We start from the raw sequence: 26,509 nt of genomic DNA on the forward strand, positions 1-26,509 counted from the left end.
CAATGGATTGGAAAAAGTTAATCTAGAGAACAAGAATCAAAAACCTCTGGTTTAATAATATTTATAAAAAGTTATACTGCAAAATTTCCAGCTTTAATTTCAAATTAGAAACCTATAAATAGACAATTTTAGCGAGGCAAAACTCTTGTCCATTTGCTTCTACAGTACTCTTTCTGTCCAGAAGGCTTCTAAATTCACAAAGAGTTCTCTGATCCTGTCTTGATAACTCTCAACCTTTTTATCAGCATTAGAAATAACTCTTCTACAGAAATCTGAAGAAAATTTTCATTGCCTCATTTGAGCATATGGCAAATCTAAAACCTAGTACAGTCTTCTTCTGACTTCTTAAGTGATTTCTATTTGTTTCTTTGTTTTAGGAACACCGCAGTGAAGATGATAAAAAACAAACCCATTCCTCGAGCCCTCAGCCAACTGATGCAGAGGCCTATAGTCCTTCCTCCATTTCCAGCTCTGAGACAAGTAGCATCATGCAGAAATTAAAGAAAATGCGGAGACGAATGGATGAGAAGTAATTTGTATTTTGTTTTATTCCTAATAGAAATGGCTTCCAACAGCTATTGTGGAACTTCAGCTTAGTCTTGATGGTGGTTTGGTAGCTTAAATATATTAATAAGCATGAATATACAGACTGCCTTTCCATCATGAATAGGCATGAAAAACTAATGTTCCTGATACTTGAAATAATGTTTAACTGGTAATAGTAAAAAATGAATGTGGGGCTTTCTGAAGGCAAAGCATATGTACTTCCATTAAATCTATATATGTGCCCCTTCTTGCAATTGGTGCAGCAGCTACAGTTAGGAATTTTATATACACAGTTATATTACTTTAATGCAGAATGCTTGCTGTAATGTAATGTTTGAATATAGCTTTTTAAAAGTTGCTTTTCTTTTTGAATTATCTTCAATCAAAATATATTATTATGCCTGAAAATTCGATGTCAACAGGAGAAAAATGGATTCCTATTATAGAATATTAGAATTTGAAACTGTATTGAGCTAAATTTTCACAATTTTATGGGGGGAAATTGGTTTTTGTAGTAATACACATCTCTCTATAGTACATAGAATGTGCAATTAATATTTCGTTCACAACAAAAGGAAGATGTAGCTCTGTGCGAGATAGCTACTGAATGTAGTAATGAAAAATTCAATCCTAAAAATGTTTTTATTTATTGCATGGTATTTTAGAATACATATAGGACATTGGTATATATTCCTGGGTTCCAATAGTAGAATTGAATCTTTGTCAATTTTTCACAATCCTTTAAGAAACTATTTTGAAAACACGAAAATTTTATGACTTTCGGAATATCTTAAGATCTTGGGACTTCTAGTCACAATTTTTTTTGAGGATCTCAGTCTATAATAGAAGAAAAATAAGGTCGTGGTAAAAGTAATCTCTCTAGTTTTTAAGTTTATGGAAGAACAGCAGTTACTCTGCTTATTAAAAGAAATGTATTGCCAATATTTCAATTTAGAGTGAGAATAGAATGTAAGATACATATATAAATGCTAAATAATGCATAATTAAGTAGGATATTATATTACCGTGTTTCCCCGAAAATAAGAACTTGTCTTATATTTTTTTGAACCCTGAAATAAATGCTCGGCCTTATTGCCATGCATTCAAAAGTCCGATTGGGCTTATTATCAGGGGATGTCTTATTTTGGGGGAAACAGGAGAGTTTGGAAAGAACATATAAAAAATTAGTATAGCTTTGAAAAAACATTAAATGGTGAAGATGAGTTGGATAATGATGCCTCCAATAAGATTTTGGCTAATAGAGATTCTGGGGAGTACCATAATTGATCTTTGGATAATGAAGACAAGGCTATTGAATGGTTTGCATGTGAATAGGAGCATGCTCTGTCAAAGAATTAATTTCTTTTGATATTAGTTTTGGTCTTATCTTTGTAAATTCTTAACTATCTTTCGCTAGTAGTGGCTTCTGTGCTCTAAAAGCCTTTTCAGTTTTTTTTTTCCTTAATTTTTGCTACTTTCTGGTTAGGCATTTAATAATATGCTGTGTGCTACAAAGCAATACATGAAAACGGAAGCAAAATGACAGCCTATAAACTCTTAAGTTTAATAAAGATTTGAGCCATTTTTAAACTAAGCAACCTTACGAGCTAAAGCTCTGCTTTTGTTTGATTTTTGGATTTTGTTCGTTTAGTTTATAATAGTTGAACACGGGCTCAAGGTTGACTCAGCCTTCCATCCTTCCAAGATCGGTAAAATGAGGAGCCAGATTGTTGGGGGCAATAGGCTGACTCTGTAAACCGCTTAGAGAGGGCTGTAAAAGCACTGTGAAGCGGTATATAAGTCTAAGTGCTATTGCTATTGGTATAAATACAGTAAATACAATAAATACAACACAACTTGAAACCTTGGAGTAATTAATTAAAATAGTGTAATAAGCTTTTTAAAATGCACTATTAAATGAATAATTGGAATTGCCCTTAAATGTAATTCTTTAAACAACTGGAGAATTATCTATAGCATTATACCATAATAAGGTAAAGTTGCTAGTATAAAAAACAGGGACAAGGAATAAAGAATTTTAAGTGATGCTTATTTTCTGTTGCAGTTTGAAAGATTCTACTTGTTGATGGATGATGCTGTTTGACACTTGAGATTCATTTAAAACTCTGCTAGACCTTTTCCTGCTCTTGCTTTCTGTCTGTCTCTTGTTATCGGCTTAAAACTCTTCCTCCTTATTTTGTAGACACTGCTCTCCTGTTCACTACTTCTTCTCTGTCTTTACGTCTCACCACTGGGCTTCTCTCAGTGTCTGTTTTCCCAACCTCCATCCCAAATTCCAGCTGTATATCTACAACCAATTGGTCAGGTAACTTCCTACCTTTTTCAGTGGTAGATTCTTTGATTGAGCATGCCCTGTTCAATTTTAAATGATTAGGAGTTCTTTTAGAACTCCTTCTTTCCCTGTATAAAGTCAGGCATTTCTGACAATAGATAGCTGACAATCTCTAACTAGTTAAATAGAGCAACAAAGATGATAATGGGTTTGGAGGCTAAATCATACAATGAACAGTTAAGAGAACTAGGTATGTTTAACTTAATGAAAAGGCCCAGGGAAGACATGAGAGCATCTTTTATCTCTTTTAAATTGTTGTTGTTTTTTTAAATTGGCTTTGTATGAGGCTATAACAGTAGAAATTGTTCTTTCCTGAGTAAGAATTCAAATCCATAGAAGTGAGTTCAAGTCAGAATTCAGAAATTTTTGTTGTTGTTTTCAGTAATTGCATCTTCCCTGAAATAACTTGGAGTGTTTTCATGAGTTCGTATGATGTAAGAAATAGAGAAGAGAATGGAGAGAAAATTGTTAGCTAATGTGGAAGAAAACGCTAGAACCACATAGATTTTGAACCTATTTCCTTTGTTCTTGATAGCTAATTGGCTATTACTTCAGCAGTTTTTGAGACTTCATAACATTCATCTCTGGAATTCAGACTTTCTATTTTTAGTGAATGTGGAGAATCTGAGGCACTGGTTTCATTTTTCTTTAAAAACCAGTGGTAAACTTCACAAACTACTGGAATGTTTTAAGCATTTTTCTACAAGAATTTGCAGAAATATATCTTGTATTTGTAGTGGAATTACAGTGACTAACCAATAATAAAACTTTTTTAAAAAATTGTATTTGGAAAGGAGAGGAAGTTTGGAGCACTTTGTAGTAAATATATGAAAAGAGTAAGGGTTGGGATCACTTCTGATTTGGGAGTGATTACTGTGGAATAGTAAGATATAGCTCTATATTCAGGGGTGAAATCCAGCAGGTTCTGACAGGTTCTGGAGAACCGGTAGCGGAAATTTTGAGCAGTTCAGAGAACCGGCAAATACCACCTCTGGCTGGCCCCAGAGTGGGATGGGAATGGAGATTTTGCAATATCCTTCCCTCAGGAGTGGGGAGGGAATGGGGAGTTAGCAGAATCCTTCCCCTGGAGTCGGGCGGGAATGGAGATTTTGCAGTATCCTTCCCCTGCCATGCCCACCAACCACACCACCCCCACCAAGCCATACCCACAGAACCGGTAGTAAAAAAATTTGGATTTCACCACTGTTTATATTTAATAAATTGCTTTATGTCTCGGATCATAAATGAGCCAAGATGAAGTGTCTATGTGCTAATACATACCTTTTTGCTGTCTGTCCCAACTCTAATCACACTTATTGCAATAAAATAATATTACAAAGAAAAGAATATCTGACATTATGTACATGATTGCAGAGGTTGTTTTGTTTTGTTTTTTGTAAGAATATTTTTGGTCTCATAGTAGACCCCATAAATTTGGTCAGTGACTTCAGCCTAATAGTTTATTTGTAGACAAATTCTTATATAGAAAAATAGGTTCTAAGTAGCCAAGAAAAGAATGCTTGTACTCACCTTTGCTACACATAACTAGATGAAGTCTTAAATCATTATAATCAGACAAAATTGACAAGGGATTGTATCTCTTTGAAAAAGAATGAAAAATGGTGATAATTATGTGAAAGTTCCTTTCTATCAGATCCCTCTCCTGTGTCTAAAACTTGAAGATATATAGAACATGAAATTTCTCACCCAGCAGACATGGAAAGCTAGTAGGATGCTTGCATGTGAAAAATATCATATATAAAACATACTTGTCTCTGTCTTGTTTTTATGTTATCTCTGTACTTGAACCTTTAGAGTTGGAAATATTGGGTTCCAATTGAACTGTTTAGTTATCTGATCACACTGAACCATCCAAATCCAGCCAGCAAAGTAGCAGTAAGATTTATATTTTGTAGTATAATTTGACACTAAATTGTATCCTCAATTGTCCATTTGTTGTCTTTCACTGGTTGTAAATTATGTGAGTTTTGAAAAAGCATTGGAAACAAGGTTGATTTCAGATTGTGCTATGGTTCATTACAATATTTCAGTATTTATTAGCCTCAAACCAGTCCTTGAGTCTTCTTAAGTTTTCGCGGGTGTGTATATGCAAAAAATTAAAATCTAGAGTGTTTTCCCGCGTCATGTTAAATAAGTTAGCTAAGGTTTTAAAAGGACTTTGCAGAGTGCTCTGTAAGGATTTTTGGAAGATTTTAAGCTAGGATTTTAACCAGAATTTTAAACATTTTAACTAACTTATTTAACATGACGCGGGATTTTAATTTTTTGCACACACACACACACACACACACACACACACACACACAGTCAGGTCCAGAAATATTGGGACATCGACACAATTCTAACATCTTTGGCTCTATACACCACCACAATGGATTTGGAATGAAACAAACACAATGTGTGTTAACTGCAGACTGTCAGCTTTAATTTGAGGGTATGTACATCCAACTCAGGTGAACGGTGTAGGACTTACAGCAGTTTGTATATGTGCCTCCCACTTGTTAAGGGACCAAAAGTAATGGGACAATTGGCTTCTCAGCTGTTCCATGGCCAGGTGTGTGATATTCCCTCATTACCCCAATTACAATGTGCAGATAAAAGGCTCAGAGTTCATTTCAAGTGTGCTATTTGCATTTGGAATCTGTTGCTGTCAACTCTCAAGATGAGATCCAAAGAGCTGTCACTATCAGTGAAGCAAGTCATCATTAGGCTGAAGAAACAAAACAAACCCATCAGAGAGATAGCAAGAACATTAGGCGTGGCCAAAACAACTGTTTGAAACATTCTCAAAAAGAAGGAATGCACCGGTGAGCTCAGCAACACCAAAAGACCTGGGAGACCACGGAAAACAAGTGTGGTGGATGACCGAAGAATTCTTTCCCTGGTGAAGAAAACATCCTTCACAACAGTTGGCCAGATCAAGAACACTCTCCCGGAGGTAGGTGTATGTGTGTCAAAGTCAACAATCAAGAGAAGACTTCACCAGAGTGAATACAGAGGGTTCATCACAAGATGTAAACCATTGGTGAGCCTCAAAAACAGGAAGACCAGATTAGAGTTTGCCAAACAACATCTAACAAAGCCTTCACAGTTCTGGAACAAGATCCTATGGACAGATGAGACCAGATCAACTTGTACCAGAGTGATGGGAAGAGAAGAGTATGGAGAAGGAAAGGAATTACTCATGATCCTAAGCATACCACCTCATCAGTGAAACGTGGTGGTAGTGTCATGGCGTGGGCATGTATGGCTGCCAATGGAACTGGTTCTCTTGTATTTATTGATGATGCGACTGCTGACAAAAGCAGCAGGATGAATTCTGAAGTGTTTCGGGCAATATTATCTGCTCACATTCAGCCAAATGCTGCAGAACTCATTGGACGGCGCTTCACAGTGCAGATGGACAATGACCCAAAGCATACTGCAAAAGCAACCAAAGAGTTTTTGAAGGGACAGAAGTGGAAAGTTATGCAATGGCCAAGTCAATCACCTGACGTGAATCCCATTGAGCATGCATTTCACTTGCTGAAGACAAAACTGAAGGGAAAATGCCCCAAGAACAATCAGGAACTGAAGACAGTTGCAGTAGAGGCCTGGCAGAGCATCACCAGGGATGAAACCCAACGTCTGGTGATGTCCATGCGTTCCAGACTTCAGGCTGTGATTGACTGCAAAGGATTTGCAATCAAGTATTAAGAAGGGAAAATTTAATTTATGATTATTATTCTGTCCCATTACTTTTGGTCCCTTAACAAGTGGGAGGCACATATGCAAACTGCTGTAAGTCCTACACCATTCACCTGAGTTGATATACATACCCTCAAATTAAAGCTGACAGTCTGCAGTTAACGCACATTGTGTTTGTTTCATTCCAACTGCATTGTGGTGGTGTATAGAGCCAAAGATGTTAGAATTGTGTCAATGTCCCAATATTTCTGGACCTTTCTGTTTTCGATAGAAACCCTGCTAGTGTGAATCAGTGTGTGAATAGTGTTTTACATGTAGCCCTCAACTTGCCAAGCCCTCACTTGGCAACTGACTGAAGCTAAAATGGATCATGCAGAAGGTACTTATGACCTTGTTCCAATTTCCCAACAGCCCCCATACCACACAATCACATGAGTGCATTTCAGGCACTCAGCAATCATCCCACATTTTTAGATATTTGTGGCATCCTATAATCATGTGACCGTGATTTGCAATATTTTTGCTAAACTCAGCATTTACTTCCAGTTTTCGGCAAAATCAGTCCATAGCAAACAATGGGTTGAGCACATCATTGACTTTACAACTGAAAAGGGTTATAAAATGAGTCCAGTCATTGATGATTTGTTTTATAACCATCACAACTTATTACCATAATGGATAGTTTGTTAGGTATACTAAATAAGATAGCAGATAGTGACTTAACAGGGAGCTCGTCTGTTAGGGAGTACAAGGTCTAGTACACTTGACTATGTCTTAATCTCATATAACCTTATTATACTGGTACTTTCATTTAAATTGGATATTAATTTCCCCAGTATTTGTTAATTTGCACATATGTATTTAAATTCACGTAATTCTCCTTTTGTAATCTCTGTTCCAGTTATCAGAGACCATAGCATTAGATAATGTGACTTTCTCTGATGGCAAGTTTTAAGATACGATTTAAAATTAATTAAAATACCAAAGGGACATACTATTGGATTTTTTCCACTTTTCTTTTTTCTTAAAAGATTCGAACTATATTTATTTATTACAAATTTACTATATTCACTTACTATGCTTTCCAGTTTGATTATATTTATATCATCATTAACTTGCATTTTTAATACCTTGTTCATCATTTACCATTTTAGAATAATTACTTTGTTGCCTAAGTCACAGGGAACAGTGGAAGGCATTGTATTGCTATAGGTGGATGAAAATCAGTTCAGTACAGCTTAGGAGACGAGAAACCACTATAATGGGTATAATGGGGATGGTACCTAGAAAGAAAGCCTGATGTGCAATTTCTAATTTACAGTTGTTAATGAGAATTATGTCCTGATTTTTACAGTGGTTTAAAAAACATCCAATTTTGATAACTCTCCATTGCTAAATGACAACCCCTGAAGCTTTCTTTCTAAATTGATCTACAACTGGTTTTCAGAAGTCTGGTAGCCTTAATGCTGCTTTCTCGTGGCACTGCTTAAATATTAGTCTAAATAGAACAGCAATCTTTTTTTTTTTCTTGAAGAGCAGAGGCAGTTTAAGAACTTTGTTTACAGTTAGTGTGTGTGTGTGTGTGTGTGTGTGTGTGTGTGTGTGTGTGTGTGTTACTTCAGAGTTGGAGGTTTTTTGTTTTTTTTATTGAAAAAGTTTTTCAAATACAAATTTTCCCCCTTTCCCCCCCGCTCCCTAACCCCCCCTCCCCCTCCCCTCCCCCCATGGCTTCTACAAGATGAAATCCAAATTAATATCACAATATATAATACTTTATCACCCTTTTACACCACCCCCTATATACTAAACATTTCTTTCTAACATTATTATTATGTCCCCCATATACTATACGTTTCAAAACAACATTCGGCTATGAAACTATATAATAAATCCTAATTTGGCATTTATTCTACTCATAATCTACCCATTTCTTCCACCCCCATACGTATATCTCTTAATTCAAATCTTTTAAGTATATTAATATCTAAACATAACATCCCTTTTCCTAAACTAAGCAATCAGTAACGTTACCTATCACCTTGTACCATATCAATAGAGTTGGAGGTTTTTTTAACAAAAAAAATCAGACTCACATTCTTATTCACAGCAGCAATACGAGTGAAACACTTTTACCAATTAGCATAACAGAAGTTTGAATATTTATATCTCAGACAATAGTGAACAGTTTCTCCTGTTTCTTCACCAGGTTCTTGACCAAGCGAGAGCAAAAACTGATGCAGCGGCGTCAGTATGCAGAGGAGCTGCTGCAGTGGAAGCAACGTTTAGATGCAGAAGAAGCAGAGATACGTCAGATAGAAAAACAAGCGCTAGCTGCTTGGGAAAAAGAACTGCATAAAACAAAAGCAAATAAAAAAGGAGCAGGAGATCAGAAATCTGATCAAAAAGGTAGAAACTATAACATTTAATTTGTTGGACTCTAATTAAAAGTTGGCAAACTTTTTCTATAAAGGGCCAGATTCCCTTCTCCTATCTGCTTTCATGAGCAGAGCAGCCATTGGACAGCTTGGTTCAATGATAGGCTGCTGCTACTGCCTGGGACACCCCATCTTCATTTCTTTCCCTCATCATGGGAGTTCAGCTGAGGCTTGGTTTCAGCAATCTGCTGCCCATCTGTCCATCTATTTTTAGCCTGTGAGCTATACAAAAAGAAGTGGCAGGCCAGATTTGGCCCATGGATCATGGTTTGTTGTCCCCTGCTCTAAATCTTGATATTAGAAATGTGCTGATTTTGTGGAAAAAGTTTGACTTATCCAGATTATTTTGTTCAACAAAAGTACCTGTGCAAAATAAGAAAGAGCTTTCATGTATTCAGGACCTGATTGTGTTCCAAAAGCTGCATTCAAACATCATACTTATCCCAAATTTTTAAATAATTGGTTTTGGCTTACTATTTGTGTCAAACAATTCTACTTAAAGGAGAGATAAATTTTCAATATAAAAAGCAAATGAATAATAGGTAAAATAATAGATAAAATAATAATATAGAAATGTATTTCTCTAAAATTTTCAATATATTCTCATACATGATCACATGAAAAAGTAAGTACGCCCATTGTAAAGTTTTTTTGTTTTTAACATCTCAACTGGTAGATGATCTTCTGGACAGTGGAATGATTAATGTCCAGTTGTTTGGAGATCTTTTTAAATCCCTACCTAATCTCATGGACTTCTATAACCTTCTTTCTGAATTCTTTTTGAAGGCCTCAGAGAGCTCTTTCAATCTAAACACAAACTTCACCAAAAACAGCAAATCAAACTAAATATCTGAGGTTTAAATAAGACCGGCTCTTCCCAATTCTTCTCTAACAATGTTCTAATTGTTCTAATCTGCACATAATTCTAATTTAGATATTTGAGATAATGATAAATGTAGGGGTATATCTATTTTTTCAAGAGGTGAAATTTGCTTTTGTGTTTATGGACTATAAAATGTAAATAGTGGATGATACTTGTTATATCCCTTGATCAATATTGTGGAAATTAAGGTCAAATACTCTATGTTGAAATATGTTTAAAAAGCCAAAAAGTTCAGTGGTGTCTGTCTTCTTAATTTTTAGTATGACTCTAAGCATGTATAAAAATGTTTTTAAAAGCCTGTCAGTAAAGTCCTGGGAGTTTTTGAGGGATTGATCATTTTCCATTTTTTTTCTCTCAGAGACAGCCAGTGAAGAAGACTCTTCAATGCCACCTTGTTCTCGTCTAAATAGTGAAAGCTCGGTCCCAGAAGAATTGAGCAATCTAGTTGTTGAGTCTGTTCCATCAAAGGTTTCTGAGATTCAAGGCGAGCCTAGAAGCCTAGATCACACACTAACTGAAGAAATAGTTTATACACAAGAACCAGAATCTGCTGTTTCTCCTGGAAAACCTGTAAGTAAATTTGATTATCCATTTGCCATTCTTTGAAATTAAATTAAAGACTTAATTTGAATATTATATTACATTAGTACATCAGTCAGATAAATGTCTGAACATACACTTTCTTTAAAAAAGAAAAGAAGTATTCATTCTTAATTCCAGCTACTTCTAGAACACATAATATAAAAGTAATGTCCAGTGTGTATTTATTGTAACACAACATGGTAATTTTGTTAAAAATGTACAAAATATACTGTTAAAAGGTAAAAGAGATGCACTCACAATTCATACTTTTTCTAGTTTACTTCTCAGATTAAGTGAATGAGGCTAAACTGTAATTTTCTCTGTTGATTGGGTGTTGCGGTGTTGCTATCTAATGTGAGATCATCTAAATAGGAAAGGTGACTTAATCTCCAAATACCATGCTTACATAATCTATGTTATACAATGGACAAAGGAGATGAAATGATTTCTGATACAACATTAAACCTGACTAAAAGGGTGAAAAGATGGTGACTTTTGTCACTAGCAAGAGTAGGCAACATTTTATGAGTGGGGTCACCCTAAACTATTTTTTCAGCCTCTAAAACCCTGTTGAAGTGACGTACAGATGGTCTTTGACTTATGACCAAACTCGGCACCAGAACTCTCATCATTAAGCGATGATGCTATTAAATGAGTCATATTTTTTTTTTGCCAAGGTCATTAAGCAAATCGTACAGTCACAGTCAAATGAATCTGGTTCCCCCATTGGCTTTGCTTGTCAGAATCCTTCTGTGAAGGTTGTAAATGGTTATTTGGGGAAAGTTTCTTCCCCCCCCTTTCCCCCCTCTTTCCTTTTTTTTTCTTTTTAGTAAAATAGGGTTAATACATCTGGCGCAGTGCTTAGAATGCAGTATTGAAGGCTGACTGTGTTCACTGCCAGGAGTTCAATCCTGAGCTGCTCAAGGTTGATTCAGCCTTCCATCCTTCCGTGATCAGTAAAATGAGGACCCAGATTATTGGGGGCAACATGAGGATATTTGTAAACCACTCAGAAAGTTCTGTAAAACACTATAGAGTGGTATATAAATTTAAGTGCTAGTGATATCAGAAACATAAATACTATTTTACTGCTTACTGCCCTTAAAAAAACAAAATGTTCCCATAGTTTGACTTCAGATTTCAGGACCACAGTCTTGAAGTGCTTTGAGTACTGTTAGGAAAGAGGTGCTGGAGGTCAATTTTTAAATGAGACCTTGAGAGAGATTGAGATTCTGTTGATTTACTACCTATGAAAATCTTCCTAAGCAGATGGGAGTAATCTCGAATGTGAAATTGAGAATCCCAAGGATAATAACTTTCAGTCTTCTTAATATTCAAAACATTATTCAAGGAGCACAGAAAATTCATTATCTTCAAGTGTCAAATTGGCATTTCAGGGCTGTACTTGAAAAATGGGTAGGGACAGGGCCCAACTTGGGAAAACACCTCAGGTGTCTTAACAGGTAAAACTGAATGCCTAAAAGAGACCCAAGACTTACAGTACCCGTTTCGCTCCTTAATCTCCCATGCAGAAATAAAACTCCAAACCTTTTGCCTACCTTCTCTTTAGCTTAGTCTTTTCTTTATTTCTCCCCATTTTCTTTGCTTTTCAAGATCTTCATCTATTCAATACCTTTTCTCTATGCTTTTCATATCATTTTATATTTATTGCCTTCATTTTATTTATTTCTTTGTATTGCAGTTTCCTTCAGGACTTCTTAGATGTAGTTCAAAACATAACAGTGTTTTAAGTATAGATGAAATGAAACTATAGGTAGTCCTCAGCTTATGACTACAATTGAGCCTAAAATTTCTGTTGTTAAGTAAGGCAATTGTTAAACGAATTACGTTGTATTTTACTATTTTTTTCCCACATTATTAAGAGAATCACTGCAGTTATTAAATGAATCATGCAGTTGTTAAGTGAATTGGACATCCCCTATAGACTTTGCTAGTTGGAAGCCAGTTGGAATGATTACAAATCAGGGGTGAAATACTCCCGGTTCGGACCGGATCGCCTGATCCGGTAGCGATGGCGACGGGTGGTTCGGAGAACCGGTAGCAAAAATCCCTGCACTGCCCCCCATACCCAACTGAGCCGCGCGATCATCAGAGGCTGTTTTTTATACTTTCAAAAGCATTTTTTTCTGCAGCTGAAGAGATTGTAGGGAAAAAAATGCCTTTAAAAACCCCTGGCAATCCCAGCTGACTTGCCTGATCGTCAGAGGCTTCTAAAAGCATTTTTTTCCGCAACCTCTTAAGGTTGTAGAAAAAATGCTTTTAAAAGTAAAAAAAAAAAAGTTGGCCATGCCCACCCAGTCACATTACCACCCCCACCAAGCCATGCCCACAGAACCGGTAGTAACAAATTTTAGATTTCACCCCTGTTACAAATGGTAATCACATGACTCTGGGACAATTATAAATGCTTGCCAGTTGCCAAGCACATAAATTTTGATCATGTGACTATAGAGATGCTGCAGCGGTCATGTGAGAACAGGTCATATGTCACTTCTTTCAGTACTTTTGTATCTTTGAATGGTCACTAAATGAATATAATAATAATAATAATAATAATAATAATAATAATAATAATAATTTTATTTCTATACCGCCCTTCTCCCGAAGGACTCAGGGCGGTGTACAGCCAATTTAAAAACACAAGACACAACAATAATTAAAAATTAAAATAATTAAATAGATTTGGCCGATTTAAAACCCCAAAAATTAAAATACCCCAATTTAAAATTATTATATTGACAGCCCTGCCTGGCGGAACAACAGGGTCTTCAGTGCGCAGCGGAACACCCGGAGGTCGGAAATCTTTCGTATTTCCGGGGGCAGTTCATTCCACAGGGTTGGGGCTCCCACAGAGAAGGCCCTCCCCCTGGGTGTCGCCAGCCAACATAACTTGGCTGATGGCACCCTGAGGAGACCCTCTCTGTGGGAACGGACTGGTCGGTGGGAGGCTATTGGTGGCAGAAGACAGTCTCGAAGGTACCCGGGTCCTGTGCCATGGAGCGCTTTAAAGATGGTAACCAATACCTTGAATCGCACCCGGAAGACCACTGGGAGCCAGTGCAGCTCACGCAGGAGGGGTGTCACGCGGGCACAACGAGGTGCGCCCATAACCACCTGCGCGGCCGCATTCTGGACCAGCTGGAGCCTCCGAGTGCTCTTCAAGGGGAGCCCCATGTAGAGAGCATTACAATAGTCCAGCCAGGAGGTGACAAGGGCATGAGTGACCGTGCGCAAGGCGTCCCGGTCCAGAAAGGGCTGCAACTGGCGGATCAGGCGAACCTGATAAAAGGCTCCCCTGGCCACGGCCGTCATATGCTCTTCTAAAGACAGCCGTGCATCCAGGAGGACACCCAGATTGCGAGTCCTCTCTGTGGGGGGCAAAGATTCACCCCCAATAGTCAGCGATGGCACCTGCTGACTATATCGGGACGCCGGTAGCCACAGCCACTCGGTCTTGGAAGGGTTGAGTCTGAGCCTGTTCCTCCCCATCCAGACCCGCACAGCCTCCAGGCAGAGAGACATCACATCAAGGGCATCGTTGGGGTGGTCTGGGGTGGAGATGTACAGCTGAGTATCATCAGCGTACAGGTGACACTTCACCCCAAAACCACGGATGATTTCACCCAGCGGCTTCACATAAATGTTGAACAGAAGAGGCGAGAGGACCGACTCTTGTGGCACTCCCCATGCGAGATGCCTTGAGGTCGACCTCTGCCCCCCTGCCAACACGAACTGCGAGCGGCCGGAGAGGAAGGAAGAGAACCACCGCAAAACGGTGCCCCCTACTCCTAACCCCTTCAACCGCTGCAGCATGATACCATGGTCGATAGTATCAAAAGCCGCTGAGAGATCTAATAGGACTAGGACAGAGGAGCAACCCCTGTCCCAGGCCCTCCAGAGATCATCCACCAACGCGACCAATGCCGTTTCTGTGCTGTGCCCCTGCCTGAAGCCCGACTGGTACAGGTCTAGATAGATAGCTTCATCCAGGTGCCTGGGCAGTTGTCGTGCCACCACACTCTCAACAACCTTCGCCACAAAACGAAGGTTGGAGACCGGACGATAGTTAACTAATTCAGCCGGGTCCAGGGAAGGCTTCTTGAGGAGGGGCCTCACCACCGCCTCTTTCAAGGCGGCGGGAAAGGCACCCTCACTCAGAGAAGCAGTTATAATCCCCTGGAGCCAGCCTCGTGTAACTTCCCGGGAGGCCAGTACCAACCAGGAGGGACACGGGTCCAATAAACATGTGGCGGCACTAATCCTACCCAGAACCCTGTCCACATCCTCGGGAGCCACAGGATCAAACTCCTCCCAGATAATATTCTCAAGACCTACCCTCGTCTCCTCCCCCGGACTCACCCAGTTGGAGTCCAAGCCTTCCCGAATTCGAGCGACTTTATCGTGCAGGAATTGCACAAAATCCTCAGCTCGACCCTGCAAGGGATCCTCCCGCACTCCCCCCCGAAGAAGGGAGTGGGTCACCCTAAACAGGGCGGCTGGGCGGTTCTCTGCAGATCCGATAAGAGTGGAAAAATGGTTAGATTTTGCCGCTTTTATCGCCACTAGGTAGGTCTTGATATAAGACCTCACCTGTGTCCGGTCGGAATCAGAATGACTAGTCCTCCAAATGCTCTCTAGGCGTCTTTTCCGACGCTTCATCTCTCTCAGCTCAGAGAACCAAGGAGCCAATTGAGATCGGCATCGGGTCAGAGGCCGCAAAGGCACGACACGATCTAAAGCTCTGGCGGCCGCACTCTCCCAGGCGGCCACCAGCTCTTCAGTCGAGTCGTGTGTCAGAGTCTCAGGAAATGGCCCAAGCTCCGTCAGGAACCTTTCAGGATCCATCAGGCGCCTGGGACGGAACCATTTAGTCGGTTCCGTCTCCCTGTGGCAGGGGGAAGCAGTAGGAAAGTCCAAGTGAAGGAGCGAATGATCTGTCCATGACAAGGGTTTAATGTCTAAGTCCCCTCTACCAAGATCATTCAACCACTGACCAGAGATGAAAATCAAGTCCAGAGTGTGTCCTCCTATGTGAGTGGGGCCTTGAACTAACTGGGTCAGGTCCATGGCCGTCATGGAAGCCATGAACTCCCGAGCCACCTCTGATGTCTCACCCGCGGATGGAAGGTTGAAATCCCCCATGACAACAAGTCTGGGGGTATCCACCGCCACCCCGGCGATGACGTCGAGTAGCTCGGGTAGGGTCGCTGCCACGTGGCAGGGAGCCAGGTACGCAGTCAGCAAACCCATCTGCACCCCACGGCCCCACTTCACAAAGAGGGACTCACATCTGGCTATCTGAGGAACAGTGGTCTCCCTCGGACAAAGACTCTCCCTAATAATCACCGCCACTCCCCCATCCCTCCCCTGGGCCCTTGGCTGATGAAATGCACGAAAACCTGGTGGGCACATTTCAACGAGGGGGACCCCCCCTCTTGGCCCAACCAGGTCTCCGTAATACCTGCCAGGTCTGCACCCCCCTCCAATATAAGCTCACAGATGAGGGGGGCTTTATTGACAACCGACCTGGCATTACATAACATCAGCCATGGACCCTGGGCCTGAGACTCTGCACAACCCAGGCCACGAGGCGCGCATTGGGGACCGGAGTGCGCAATTGCTCGTAAACAGCGTATGCGCACCCCGGCACATGATATGGTCCCCTGTGCCCGTCATACCTGCCCCTCCCACTCATTATTTCAATTATATTGCCCTTCTTGTTATCCCCCTGCTCCCCAGATAAATTTTCTTTCCTGACCCCTCTGCTGCAGCCAATCAGCCTGTCACCCCGCTCAGTAGCTATCTGGACCCCCCCCAGGTCCACTTTCACAACCCCCTCCCTTCCTCCCGGGTCCCCTTAAAATTTTCTTTAAAAATTTAAATAAAAAACCCTTCAACCCCCTCTTCGCAGCATGCCATCTCTCGGGATTCCAAAATCCGTCATCAAGATAGGCCCTCGATAGCATGGAGGGCCAGGCCTGCGAGAGGGGGGAGTCTCGCAGTGCAAGGAGTTCGGCGGCCGAGTGCATCAAGAACCGGGAAGGGTGAAGCATCCTCTGGCTGAGGTTCCATAGAATAGTCTAATCGTCCTAGGACATGGAGAGGCAGCAACTCAAGACATGGGAAAAACCGGGCTCCACTGTCCTCTCACGACGGTGGAAGAAGTCTCGTGCCTTTTCAACAAAACTCAGAAGGTGCTCTCTCCAGGCCATCCTCTCACGATGGCTAGCCGATGGAGTTGGCTATGGAGAGATTCGATAGTCTATCCACTCTGGTAGGGAAACAGCAGTTGAACCGGACTCCCTCAGAATCCATGTCAGAATTGTCCATTCTCCACACCATCAAGGGCATAGGTGGAATAGAGCCAGTCTAGAAGGCAGAATAGTAAACCCGGGGAACAGATGACACATGGAAAGCAATGAAGGGAGATGGCTTGCAAGGCAGAAAGTAGCTGGGGTGGTGACCATGATAAGGCCTATACAGGCCAACAAAAAAAGGGGGGAGGGGGGGAATGGCCTGAGGCAGCCCAAGGCCAACCCTCGGCCGTCTTCCAACCTCTCCCACTCCCCAGATCTTCCAGGTCTTCCAGCATTTTTTTACCCCCAGTCTACAGCCCCAGTCTCCAATGGGGCCTCCGGATATATAGGTTTTTCTGAGCATGTAGTCAAGGTCTTTTGCAGATGAAAGGGAAAGGGAAAGGTTTTCCTGTCTGATCATGTCCTGTTCTAGGGCGCAGTACTCATCTCTGTTTCTTAGCCGAGGGAGCCATATCTTGTCCAAAGACATTTTCCGTGTTCATGTGGCTAGCATGGCTATATGCCAAAGGCACACAGAACACTGTTACCTTCCCACCAAAGTGGTACCTATTAATCCACTCGCATTTGCATGCTTTCAAACTGATAGATGAGCCACTGTGGCGCAGTGGTTAGAGTGCAGTACTGCAGGCTACTTCTGCTGACTGGCAGCTGCCTGCAATTTGGCTGTTCAAATCTCACCAGGCTTAAGGTTGACTCAGCCTTCCATCCTTCCAAGGTGGTAAAATGAGGACCCAAATTGTTGGGGGCAATATGCTGACTCTGTAACCGCTTAGCGAGGGCTGTAAAGTACTGTGAAGCGGTATATAAGTCTAAGTCTAAGTGCTAGCTAGGTGGGCAGGAGCTCACCTCGTTGCACGGCACTCAGGTCGCTAACCCAGGCTATTAGCTCCAGCTGACAAGCTCAACATCTTTAACTGCTGAGCCATTATGCCCCCAATCAAAGAGTACTGGAGAAAAGGCCCATAGCTTTGATTTTGGAACAATTCCAGGGAAAAAATTATTTCTACTTTAGAACTGCAAGCATATGATTATAATGTGGGAGATATTATCAGATATACATTACCTACTTCAGCTTCCAACCATAGAAAAGATTCTCCAGGAATGATTCTTTTCATTCTTTACAACCTTTTAAAAAAAGAAAGAACACAGACATATGTTTGGTCCTAGACATAATAGAAGTAAACTGATATCTTGAAAACCAGAAATCCAGAAAGTCTCTCCTTCTAGCAATATATGACATAGACAAGGATCTGTTTGAAATCCTTGCTTGGTATCTGAGAGGGCATCAGAGGCTTGCCACTTTTTGTCCAGTAACAAGATTTCCCTAACTAGTTGGCCTCCCCTGCTTGAGAGAGACAGAAATCAAAATAAGTTCATGCTTGTAATTAGTATAAATTATAAATAAATCCATGCTTGTAATTAGTGTGAGGGGTGTGTGTGTGCGTGTGTGTGTGTGTATGATATATATTCCTTATTTACTCTTTTTTTCATCTTGATATAGTCTTCTTGCAAAAGCAGTGCATCTCTATCAAAACAAGAATCAAACAAACAAACACCGAAGTCTGGAGGAAAGCAGCCGTCATCTACAAAATCTCAGGATATCTCATATAGTTGGTCTGATGAGTCTTTATCCATGACCCAATCAGGTAAGTATTAGGGCTTCGACTTCCTTTTTATAATTTTTAAACTATTTTTAATGGGTCTCAGTTTTTCATTGGAGTTGGTGGGGCTTGAATTCTATGTAGATTACAACATTAAATATAACATATTTGCAATTTTCCACCAATTTTCAATTTGGGAAATGAAAAAGTCAAGACCCCTCATCAGAAAGATTACAGAGAAAGGATAGGAATGGGTAAAAGGAACAAATCATGTTTATCACTTTAGTTTACATATCACTTAAATTTAGAAGTTCTGTTTTAGTTCTGTTTTTAATAAATAAGATAATTTTATTGTAATTATGGTTGAGATTGGATTCTTAACAGCGATTAGGTAAAGTAGGTTTATGTGGCTGTTCTAGCAGGCAAATATAAAATATTTTTTCTAAATAATATATTTTTTTTAGAAACTACATCTGATCAAAGTGACATTGAAAGTCGAATCTGGGCTCTGAAAGACGAAGTGCGGAAAAAAAAGTCTGTTGTTTATAGGCTGAAAAAAGAACAGAAGAAGAGGCTCAAAGAGAAACTTAAAGCTCAAGAAGCAAGTTTGATCAAACAGTTGGAGGTAAGAATTAATTTGAAAGAAATGTTAAATAGAATATGTGTATGTTACATATTGATATTCCCATGTTTTCTTTTGCCTCATTTTCTTTGAATATTTTTTCCTTTTGAGTTTGCTTTGATACTGATAGTAATATAATAATATTGACCAAAATAAAAATATCTTCATAAGTTAAATTATATAATAACTATAAAACATTTGTATATCTTACACACTCACGCACGCACACACACACACACTTCCAAATTTCAATATTCAATAAGATTAATATTTGAAAACAAATTTAATAAAGAATAAGATAATGTTAAGGTCTTTCTAATATCTTATTTTTTTACATCAGACTTATGATGAATTCATCAAGAAAACGGAAGAGGAATTGAATCGGGATTTTGAGACAACACCAACAGCTAAACCTCAAATCAAAACTCCATCCTCGGTTACTGAGAAACCAAAGATCAAACCCCCACCACTTCATAGGTAAAGTAATTGCTTAAAGTTAGTGCATGATGGCCTTTCTAAATATACGCCTTTAGCAGCCTAGAAAGGGTTTGTATCTCTTTCAAAGGGAGAAAACTATCTCATATGCATGCATATTTAAGAATCTGAGATGCTGATCAAAAGAAATATATGGATGAATTCATGTTAAAAGAGACTGACCAAGTAAATTTTGGTATATAATTTTGTATACAAAAAAACATGTTCCAGAGAAAAGAGGGTATTATAAATTAATAGTGGTTTAATTAAATTATTATGGTTGCTGTTAATTAATAATCCTTAACACTTATTCATTAATATGCACTAGACTGTAGTATTCAAAATCATAAAGTCATGCCCAAAACTCATGCTAAAAAAGAAAAATCTTAACTTGTGTTAGACATTAGGATGCAACTACATAAAAGCAATATCTATATGATGATGTTACCATTTCCTGTCACCATTTCAATACCACTGCAGGTTACTGCAGAGGCTGCCACCAATTTATTTATGAGAGTAATGCCAAGTATTATTGTATGAGAATTTAGAAAGTATAGATTATTATCATTCGGTCCCTTGTCATCTCATGGTTGGACTATTGTAATGCGCTCTACATGAGGCTACTCTTGAAGAGCATTCAGAGTACAATGGTGCAGGCAGTTTGGGGGCCCCATTAATGGCCCCTATAACACCACTACTCCACAAGCTGCATTAGCTGCTGGTCTGTTTCCAGGTACAATTCAAGGTGTTGATGATCACCTTTAAAACTCTTCATGGCATGGATCCAGGTTATTTGAGGGACTGTCTAACCCCGTTGGGATTGGACCGTCCCACTTGTGCTGGCATGCTGTGGGTCCTGTCAGCCCAATTATTCTGGCTAATAGGGTCCAGGAGGAGGGCCTTCTATACTGTTGCTCCTGCCCTCTGGAACATCTTGCTCCCCTGATGCGAGGTTGGCCCCAGCCCTCCTATCCTTCTGTAAGGACCTAAAGACTTGGCTCTGCCAGTTGGCCTGCAGCCCCAATGTGGGAAAAAGCACAGTAGATGTGGTTGATCGAGTAACCATTCTATTGCTATCCTGTCCACGTGTCCTTGATTTTAATGTGTGGTTTTAATTTATTCAGATTTTAATGTAGGTTTATTTTTGTTTTGTTTGTTTGTCTGTAACCGCTCAGAGTTACCTTATGGTAATTTGGGAGGCCAATAATTTTATAATAAAATAAAATAAAATTATGCAGAGATTACTTCTTTGCCCATCAATCTTATATTGCTGCAAATAACTTGAATAAATTGGATATGTTTTTTCCTTTTCAAACCCAATTTTAGCAAAACGTGCCAGGTCAATATGATTTCTCAGGACCACATTCTCATTGACAGATATTTTGCTATTCACTGCCCAGGAGTCAGCTGCGGAACTTTAAATTAATCAGTTTTCTGGTATGGTAACCAATCTCAGATTGAGAAAGAACTGTAAAAAAAATCCTGTTAGCTCTATTTCCCAATGCCATACCTTCCTTTGGGGTAGCAGATATAACTATTATCCTACTCCCTAAAAATTAAATAAAAAGCAAAAGCTTAACAAATGGGGAAATTATAATCTTCTCCTGACATACTTTGTAATAGGCATGCAACTATGTCTAAAACTTAGATATCTGGTAGCTACTGAATAGACTTGTGTGTTCTAGAGCAGTGAGATTAGAATCTGATCTCAAATCCTAATTCAGATAAGGATTTTGGATGGATTGCAATATTCAAATCTCTGGATTACATTTTTGATATATTTTTTGAAAAAAATAATATGTTTTCTCCTTGTTTTATGTGTTTTATTTTGTTAATTCTGATACAGTGTACAGTATTTTCAGAATGTTTAAAATATCTGTAAGTACATGTATGAGTGATCTTTTCAAAACTTCTTTTTAGGTCTGAAACATCCAAAAGTTGGAAATCACTCACTGATTCTGAACGTTCTAGAGGATCTTTGGAATCTATTGCGGAACATATTGGTATGTATCTTGGAAGTTATTTGTTTAATATTAAAATTACACAAGTTATCTTCATATACCTAATGTGATTAAAATAATTTCAACTAAAAGTATGTTTTTAAAAAAATTATAATTGAAAAGCAAGCAAGTGAATTAATAGATTTTATTATTTTTAACTAACACTTTTTTTAAAAAATGAGAACTTTTTCCCATAGTATTGCAACAAGTAAGAATCTATTGAATTATTTCGTATTCAGTATAATTCTAAAAATGTATTTTATTTTCTATAAGCTATTACGCATATTTTCTAGCAATTTTATTTATAATGTTTCTTCAAAAGAAATTCAAAGAAGAATGCTAGTAGTTGCTACCAGGCATTTTTGGTTCAGAGTGGCTAAATAAGTATAAGAATCTCTTCTGACACTATATTTAGTTTGCACTATGTCTGAACTGGAGTTGATAGCTTTTTAGAAAGAAACAAGATAGAGATTCAGATTCAGAGTAACACTGGATAATTTACTTGTGTTCATTACGTGTCTCTCTGCTCACACTTCTTCATTCTGGAATTCTTTTAATAAACATTTAAGTTTAGTAAAGTATCAGATAGGGAAGGAAAAACCAAACATTTCAAAACAATCACCTCGTTTATTGTACAAGAAATTTAAAGGGAACATTTATACAATTTTAAAATCTTTGAGTATATTTTGGGGTCTGTTAATTCCTATGCATAGTAGAATCAAAGCATGTATGAAGTCTTATTGATTATACATTTGATTAGGATATTGTTTTTAAATTATACTTTAGCCATTTATATGTAAACAGTGGAATACTCATGCTATTTGATGGGACAGGTTAGCATTCTCTAGTAAGAATTTCTGTTTTTTCCTATAATACCCAGATTTTTTTACTTCTTTAATAATGCTAAATAAAAGGGCACAATTGTTTTAAGTATGTGTGTTTGATTTTGTTTTATTCTCTTAAGATGCTGTGCCACATTCTGAACAATCTGTGTCTGTAAACACCATGAAATTCACAGAAGCAGAGATTCAGGCAGAGAAGCAATCTCCTACAGCATCCACAGTCCTCAAAACCCTAAGAAAATCTATAGCAGAATCTGACGATTTGGATAGTTTACTCTCGTCAGCTATTCTCAAAGATTTAGGAAACAAAAGCAAAATATCTTCCATATCACTGAATAAGTCTGAAGATGCAGTGAGTTATGACTCTCCCACTACCAGATCTATAGTGCAAGAGACAGCAGAATCAAAAGAATTAGATGTTGAAATAGTTTCCCAGGTTTATGAAATATATGATGCCTCAGTTTTTGATTTAAATCAAAACAATTCAGTTCCTTTAAAGACAGAGGTCCCTTCAGAGACTGAACTGTCGGAAAAGGATCAATTTGTCTTGGAGTGCATAAGTGCGCAGGAAATCAAGGAGATGCCAAGTGAAAGGTTCAAGGATGATGAAAGTATTACATCAGTCAAATCCTCTGATAGGCTGGGGAAAGATACACTGAAAGGTGATTCCCTGGTTTCAGAACAGATTTCCATTTGTGAAGAGCAATCATATTCTAGTGATTTTGAAGAGTCTTCCTTAGGAACAGATATATCAAAAAGTGAGATAATTCTTACTGAATATCAAAAAGATATTTTTCAAGCACCTACATTATCTTTCAGACAAGATACAGGATCACAGGGAGAGAACACTTTGTACACAAGACCTCCTAGGAGTGAATCCCCTAGTTTTGGAAGTGATGATGAAATAAGTGAATGTCTCAGTGAAAAATCTTTGTCTGTAGCTGATAGCATTCAATCAGAAAGATTGTTAGAACTCCAGTCACCAACAGAATTTGTGAAAAATAAAGAACGTGGCGATGTGGAGAAAGAACCATATGATGATGATGATGATGATTCATCTTCGGCTTCCAGTTTCAAGGCATCATCAGAAAAACAAGAAGATATTTTGCTTGGTTTCAGCATTGGTGACCGAGTTCTTGTGAGTAATGTCCAGCCTGGAACACTGAAATTTAAAGGTCGGACAAATTTTGATAAAGGTTTTTGGGCTGGTGTAGAGTTGGACAAATCTGAAGGAAACAATAATGGCTCTTACAATGGTATTCAATATTTTGATTGTAAAGAAAAACATGGTATTTTTGCTCCTCCACAAAAAATCTCTCTTTTTTCAGAAAGTTTTGGTAATGACTTAGATTCAAATGAAAATTCTTTCTTTAAGCATGAACTAGATAATCAACACAAAACAAATCAGGAAGGCTTAGACAGTCTTGAAAATGAAAAGAATAAAAGAAATTCAAATGAGAAATCTCCAAGAGAATCATCTGCCTTAAAAGGTTCAATTGGAGCTAGAGATTATGTAAAATTCAATAAACCAAGTGGCTGTGTGGCAGTTATTAGTATTGTTGACGAGTTTGATCAAGAAACCAGAGACTTTGACTCTCCCAAATCCTCTAAAAATGATAATGGTATGTTACCTCCCGCCATTTCAAATATCCACAAAGAAGATTCTGCTATTGAAGTAGAAGGGATTTTGGACAGCAGCTTTCCTGAGAAATGGAAGCAAGGGTCTGTTTGGCAAGAGCAAACAGAAAACAGATTTCCTCCCAGTAATCTGGAGAAATCTGCAACGCCACTTCTGGACTTGTTGACAAAAGAAAGAAGCCAACTGGAAGCCCAACTTAAAGTCCCATCCCAAGAAAAGGAAGATCTACTAGATCGACAGGAAAGAGTTGGTTTGTTGGCTGATAGTCTCCTGCAAGGTTTTGTGAAAGACACAGTCACTCAATTTCAGCAAATCAAAAAAGCAAGGAATGAGAAGATCCATTTTAGCAATCAAGGACTCGGTGCTGTCCAAGAAAATAACTTGGCAACTAATGAACAGCAGAGGTTTTTAGTTGTATCAGAATTGGATGATGGAGAAGAAGTATCTTCCCCAGATATGTGTCCCAGACCAGTAAGTATAGTTCATAATTAAGATAAGTAAGACTAGAGTAATGCTTCAGTTATGAAATTTGACAGGCTGTGGCTTATTAATAAGCTGTATGTTATTTTTGTGTTTCACATTTTTGTTTGTTTTTAATCACTTTTGTTTTTATCATGTTTGTACACTGGCAGGTTCAAATCAGACTCTCCATAGTTCACAACAGATCAAGAACATTACAATAGTGTAACTAAAACCACAGCAGTACTACAGTAATATAAAGTAAAATTAAACCAACATTTCACTAGAAATACATCACAAAACAACATTGTTAGATACAGTAACAATAACTGAAACATTCAATACCATCATCTCGGTCTCTATAAATTCTCCCAAAAAACCCATTTATTTTCAAAACTGTTTGGAAAGTTTATAATGTGAAAACAAGTTTGGTATTAAGAGAAAGGCCATTCCAAAGCACAGGCCCACTATCAAAAAGAGCCACCTGTGAATCTCATATCCCCTAACTTCATGGAAATCTGGAACAAGCATTTCTTTCAGGATATATGTATTGGAGGGTCAATTCCTGTTGAAAAATGCAGTCCTGAAGACCTCAGTGCTAAGCCATATAGGACTTGGTTGATGAGTGTTAGCCAACCACATAACTTTTCAGTGGTAGCATCCTATAGAGTTCATTACTGTCATCTAGCCAAGTTGTGATGAGTGCATAAATCAATGTCACAAGGTTCTTCTGCTTTTAGGCAAGGCTACTATCAGTCAATAAATCAATCAGAATAGAGCTGGAAGGGAGGACTTCTAGTCCAAACTACTACTGAAGCAGGCGACCCTATACCAGTGATGGCTTTTCAGCACCGAACATGCACGCACCTGAAAATGAACTTCCAGTTTTCAGTGCATGCGTGCGCGCCAGCCAGCTACTCTTCCGGGTTTCAGATAGATGGTTGTCCAGTCTGGATGGTTGTCCAGTCTTTTCTTTAAAACCTCCAGTGATGAAGCCACTACAACTCCTGAAGGCAAGCTGTTCCACTGGTTAATTGTCCTCACTGTTAGGAAGTTTATATTTAATTCCAGGTTGCTTCTCTCCTTGATTAGTTTCTTTTCTTGCCGCCTGATGCTTTGGAAAATAAGTTGACCCCTTTTCTTTGTGATAGCCCCTCAAATACTGGACTACTGCTATCATGTCACCCCTAGTCCTTCTTTTCTCTAGACTGCCCATATCCAATTCCTGTAGCCGTTCTTCATGTTTTTTCTCCAGACCTTTAATCATCTTAGTTGCTCTTCTTTGCACTTTTTCCAAAGTCTCAACATATTTTTTGTAATGTGCTGACAAAAAACTACAAAAACTACCACAGAATCTGGTCAAAAGCCCTTGGAGCTAGGGGCTCCACCTGCCTATATAACAGTAGGATTGAGTCTACAAGGATCCCAATATTGCAAGTATCACGTCTCTGGGGTATCAGAACCCCATCAATAGACATTATGGGAGATGACAAAGCATCTCAATGTACAAATATCAACTATTTTCTTTGGGTAGTTATATTTTTTTTTTAAAAGAAGCTGATGACAACAACAAATTATACATGTCACAAACTGCTTTTAGAACTCTAGTGTTTCAGAAGTGACTTATTAAAAGGCAAAGAGGAGAGTCTCTGAGAAAATAAAATATGAAGATTTCATTGGATATTTTATAGTTGGCTTGGTCTAACCTTTAGGTTTAGAATGTTTGGTTTACTTTTTAAAATTTGGGATCCTAACAACTGAATTCACATTCCTTTTTGTTTATTTGTTTGTTTGTTTGTTTATCTATGAAACTAAAAACTAGATGAACAAGAACTGCAGTTATTTATTTGTGTTTATATCCTGCCTTTCTTGAAGGAGCAAAAATCAGTGTATCTATATTTCCATCTAGTTATATCCTCACAAGAATACAATGAAGTAGGATAATAAGGAATTTAATATGGTCGTTGTAATCCTAGTCAATACATTTTTCCATGTTAAGTGTTTTACTTTTCTGGGTATAGAATTGT

The 26,509-nt window shown here is 38.7% G+C and overlaps 1 protein-coding gene across 1 annotated transcript in view; it reads left to right on the forward strand.

The window, feature by feature from the left end:
- Positions 1–26,509, forward strand: part of CEP350 (centrosomal protein 350) — a 97,135-nt gene that overhangs the window by 60,010 nt on the left and 10,616 nt on the right. Inside the window, exons 25-33 of the mRNA XM_070940938.1 lie at positions 378–529; positions 2,750–2,872; positions 8,814–9,013; positions 10,284–10,495; positions 18,347–18,491; positions 18,911–19,071; positions 19,409–19,545; positions 21,463–21,545; positions 22,507–24,494. Coding sequence (XP_070797039.1) covers positions 378–529; positions 2,750–2,872; positions 8,814–9,013; positions 10,284–10,495; positions 18,347–18,491; positions 18,911–19,071; positions 19,409–19,545; positions 21,463–21,545; positions 22,507–24,494 — 3,201 coding nt within the window. The remainder of the gene's footprint in view (positions 1–377; positions 530–2,749; positions 2,873–8,813; positions 9,014–10,283; positions 10,496–18,346; positions 18,492–18,910; positions 19,072–19,408; positions 19,546–21,462; positions 21,546–22,506; positions 24,495–26,509) is intronic.

Source organism: Pituophis catenifer, unplaced genomic scaffold (assembly GCF_029215685.1).
Source record: "Pituophis catenifer annectens isolate HBS135680 unplaced genomic scaffold, rPitCat1.0.hap2 SCAF_3, whole genome shotgun sequence".
Lineage (NCBI taxonomy): Eukaryota > Metazoa > Chordata > Lepidosauria > Squamata > Colubridae > Pituophis > Pituophis catenifer.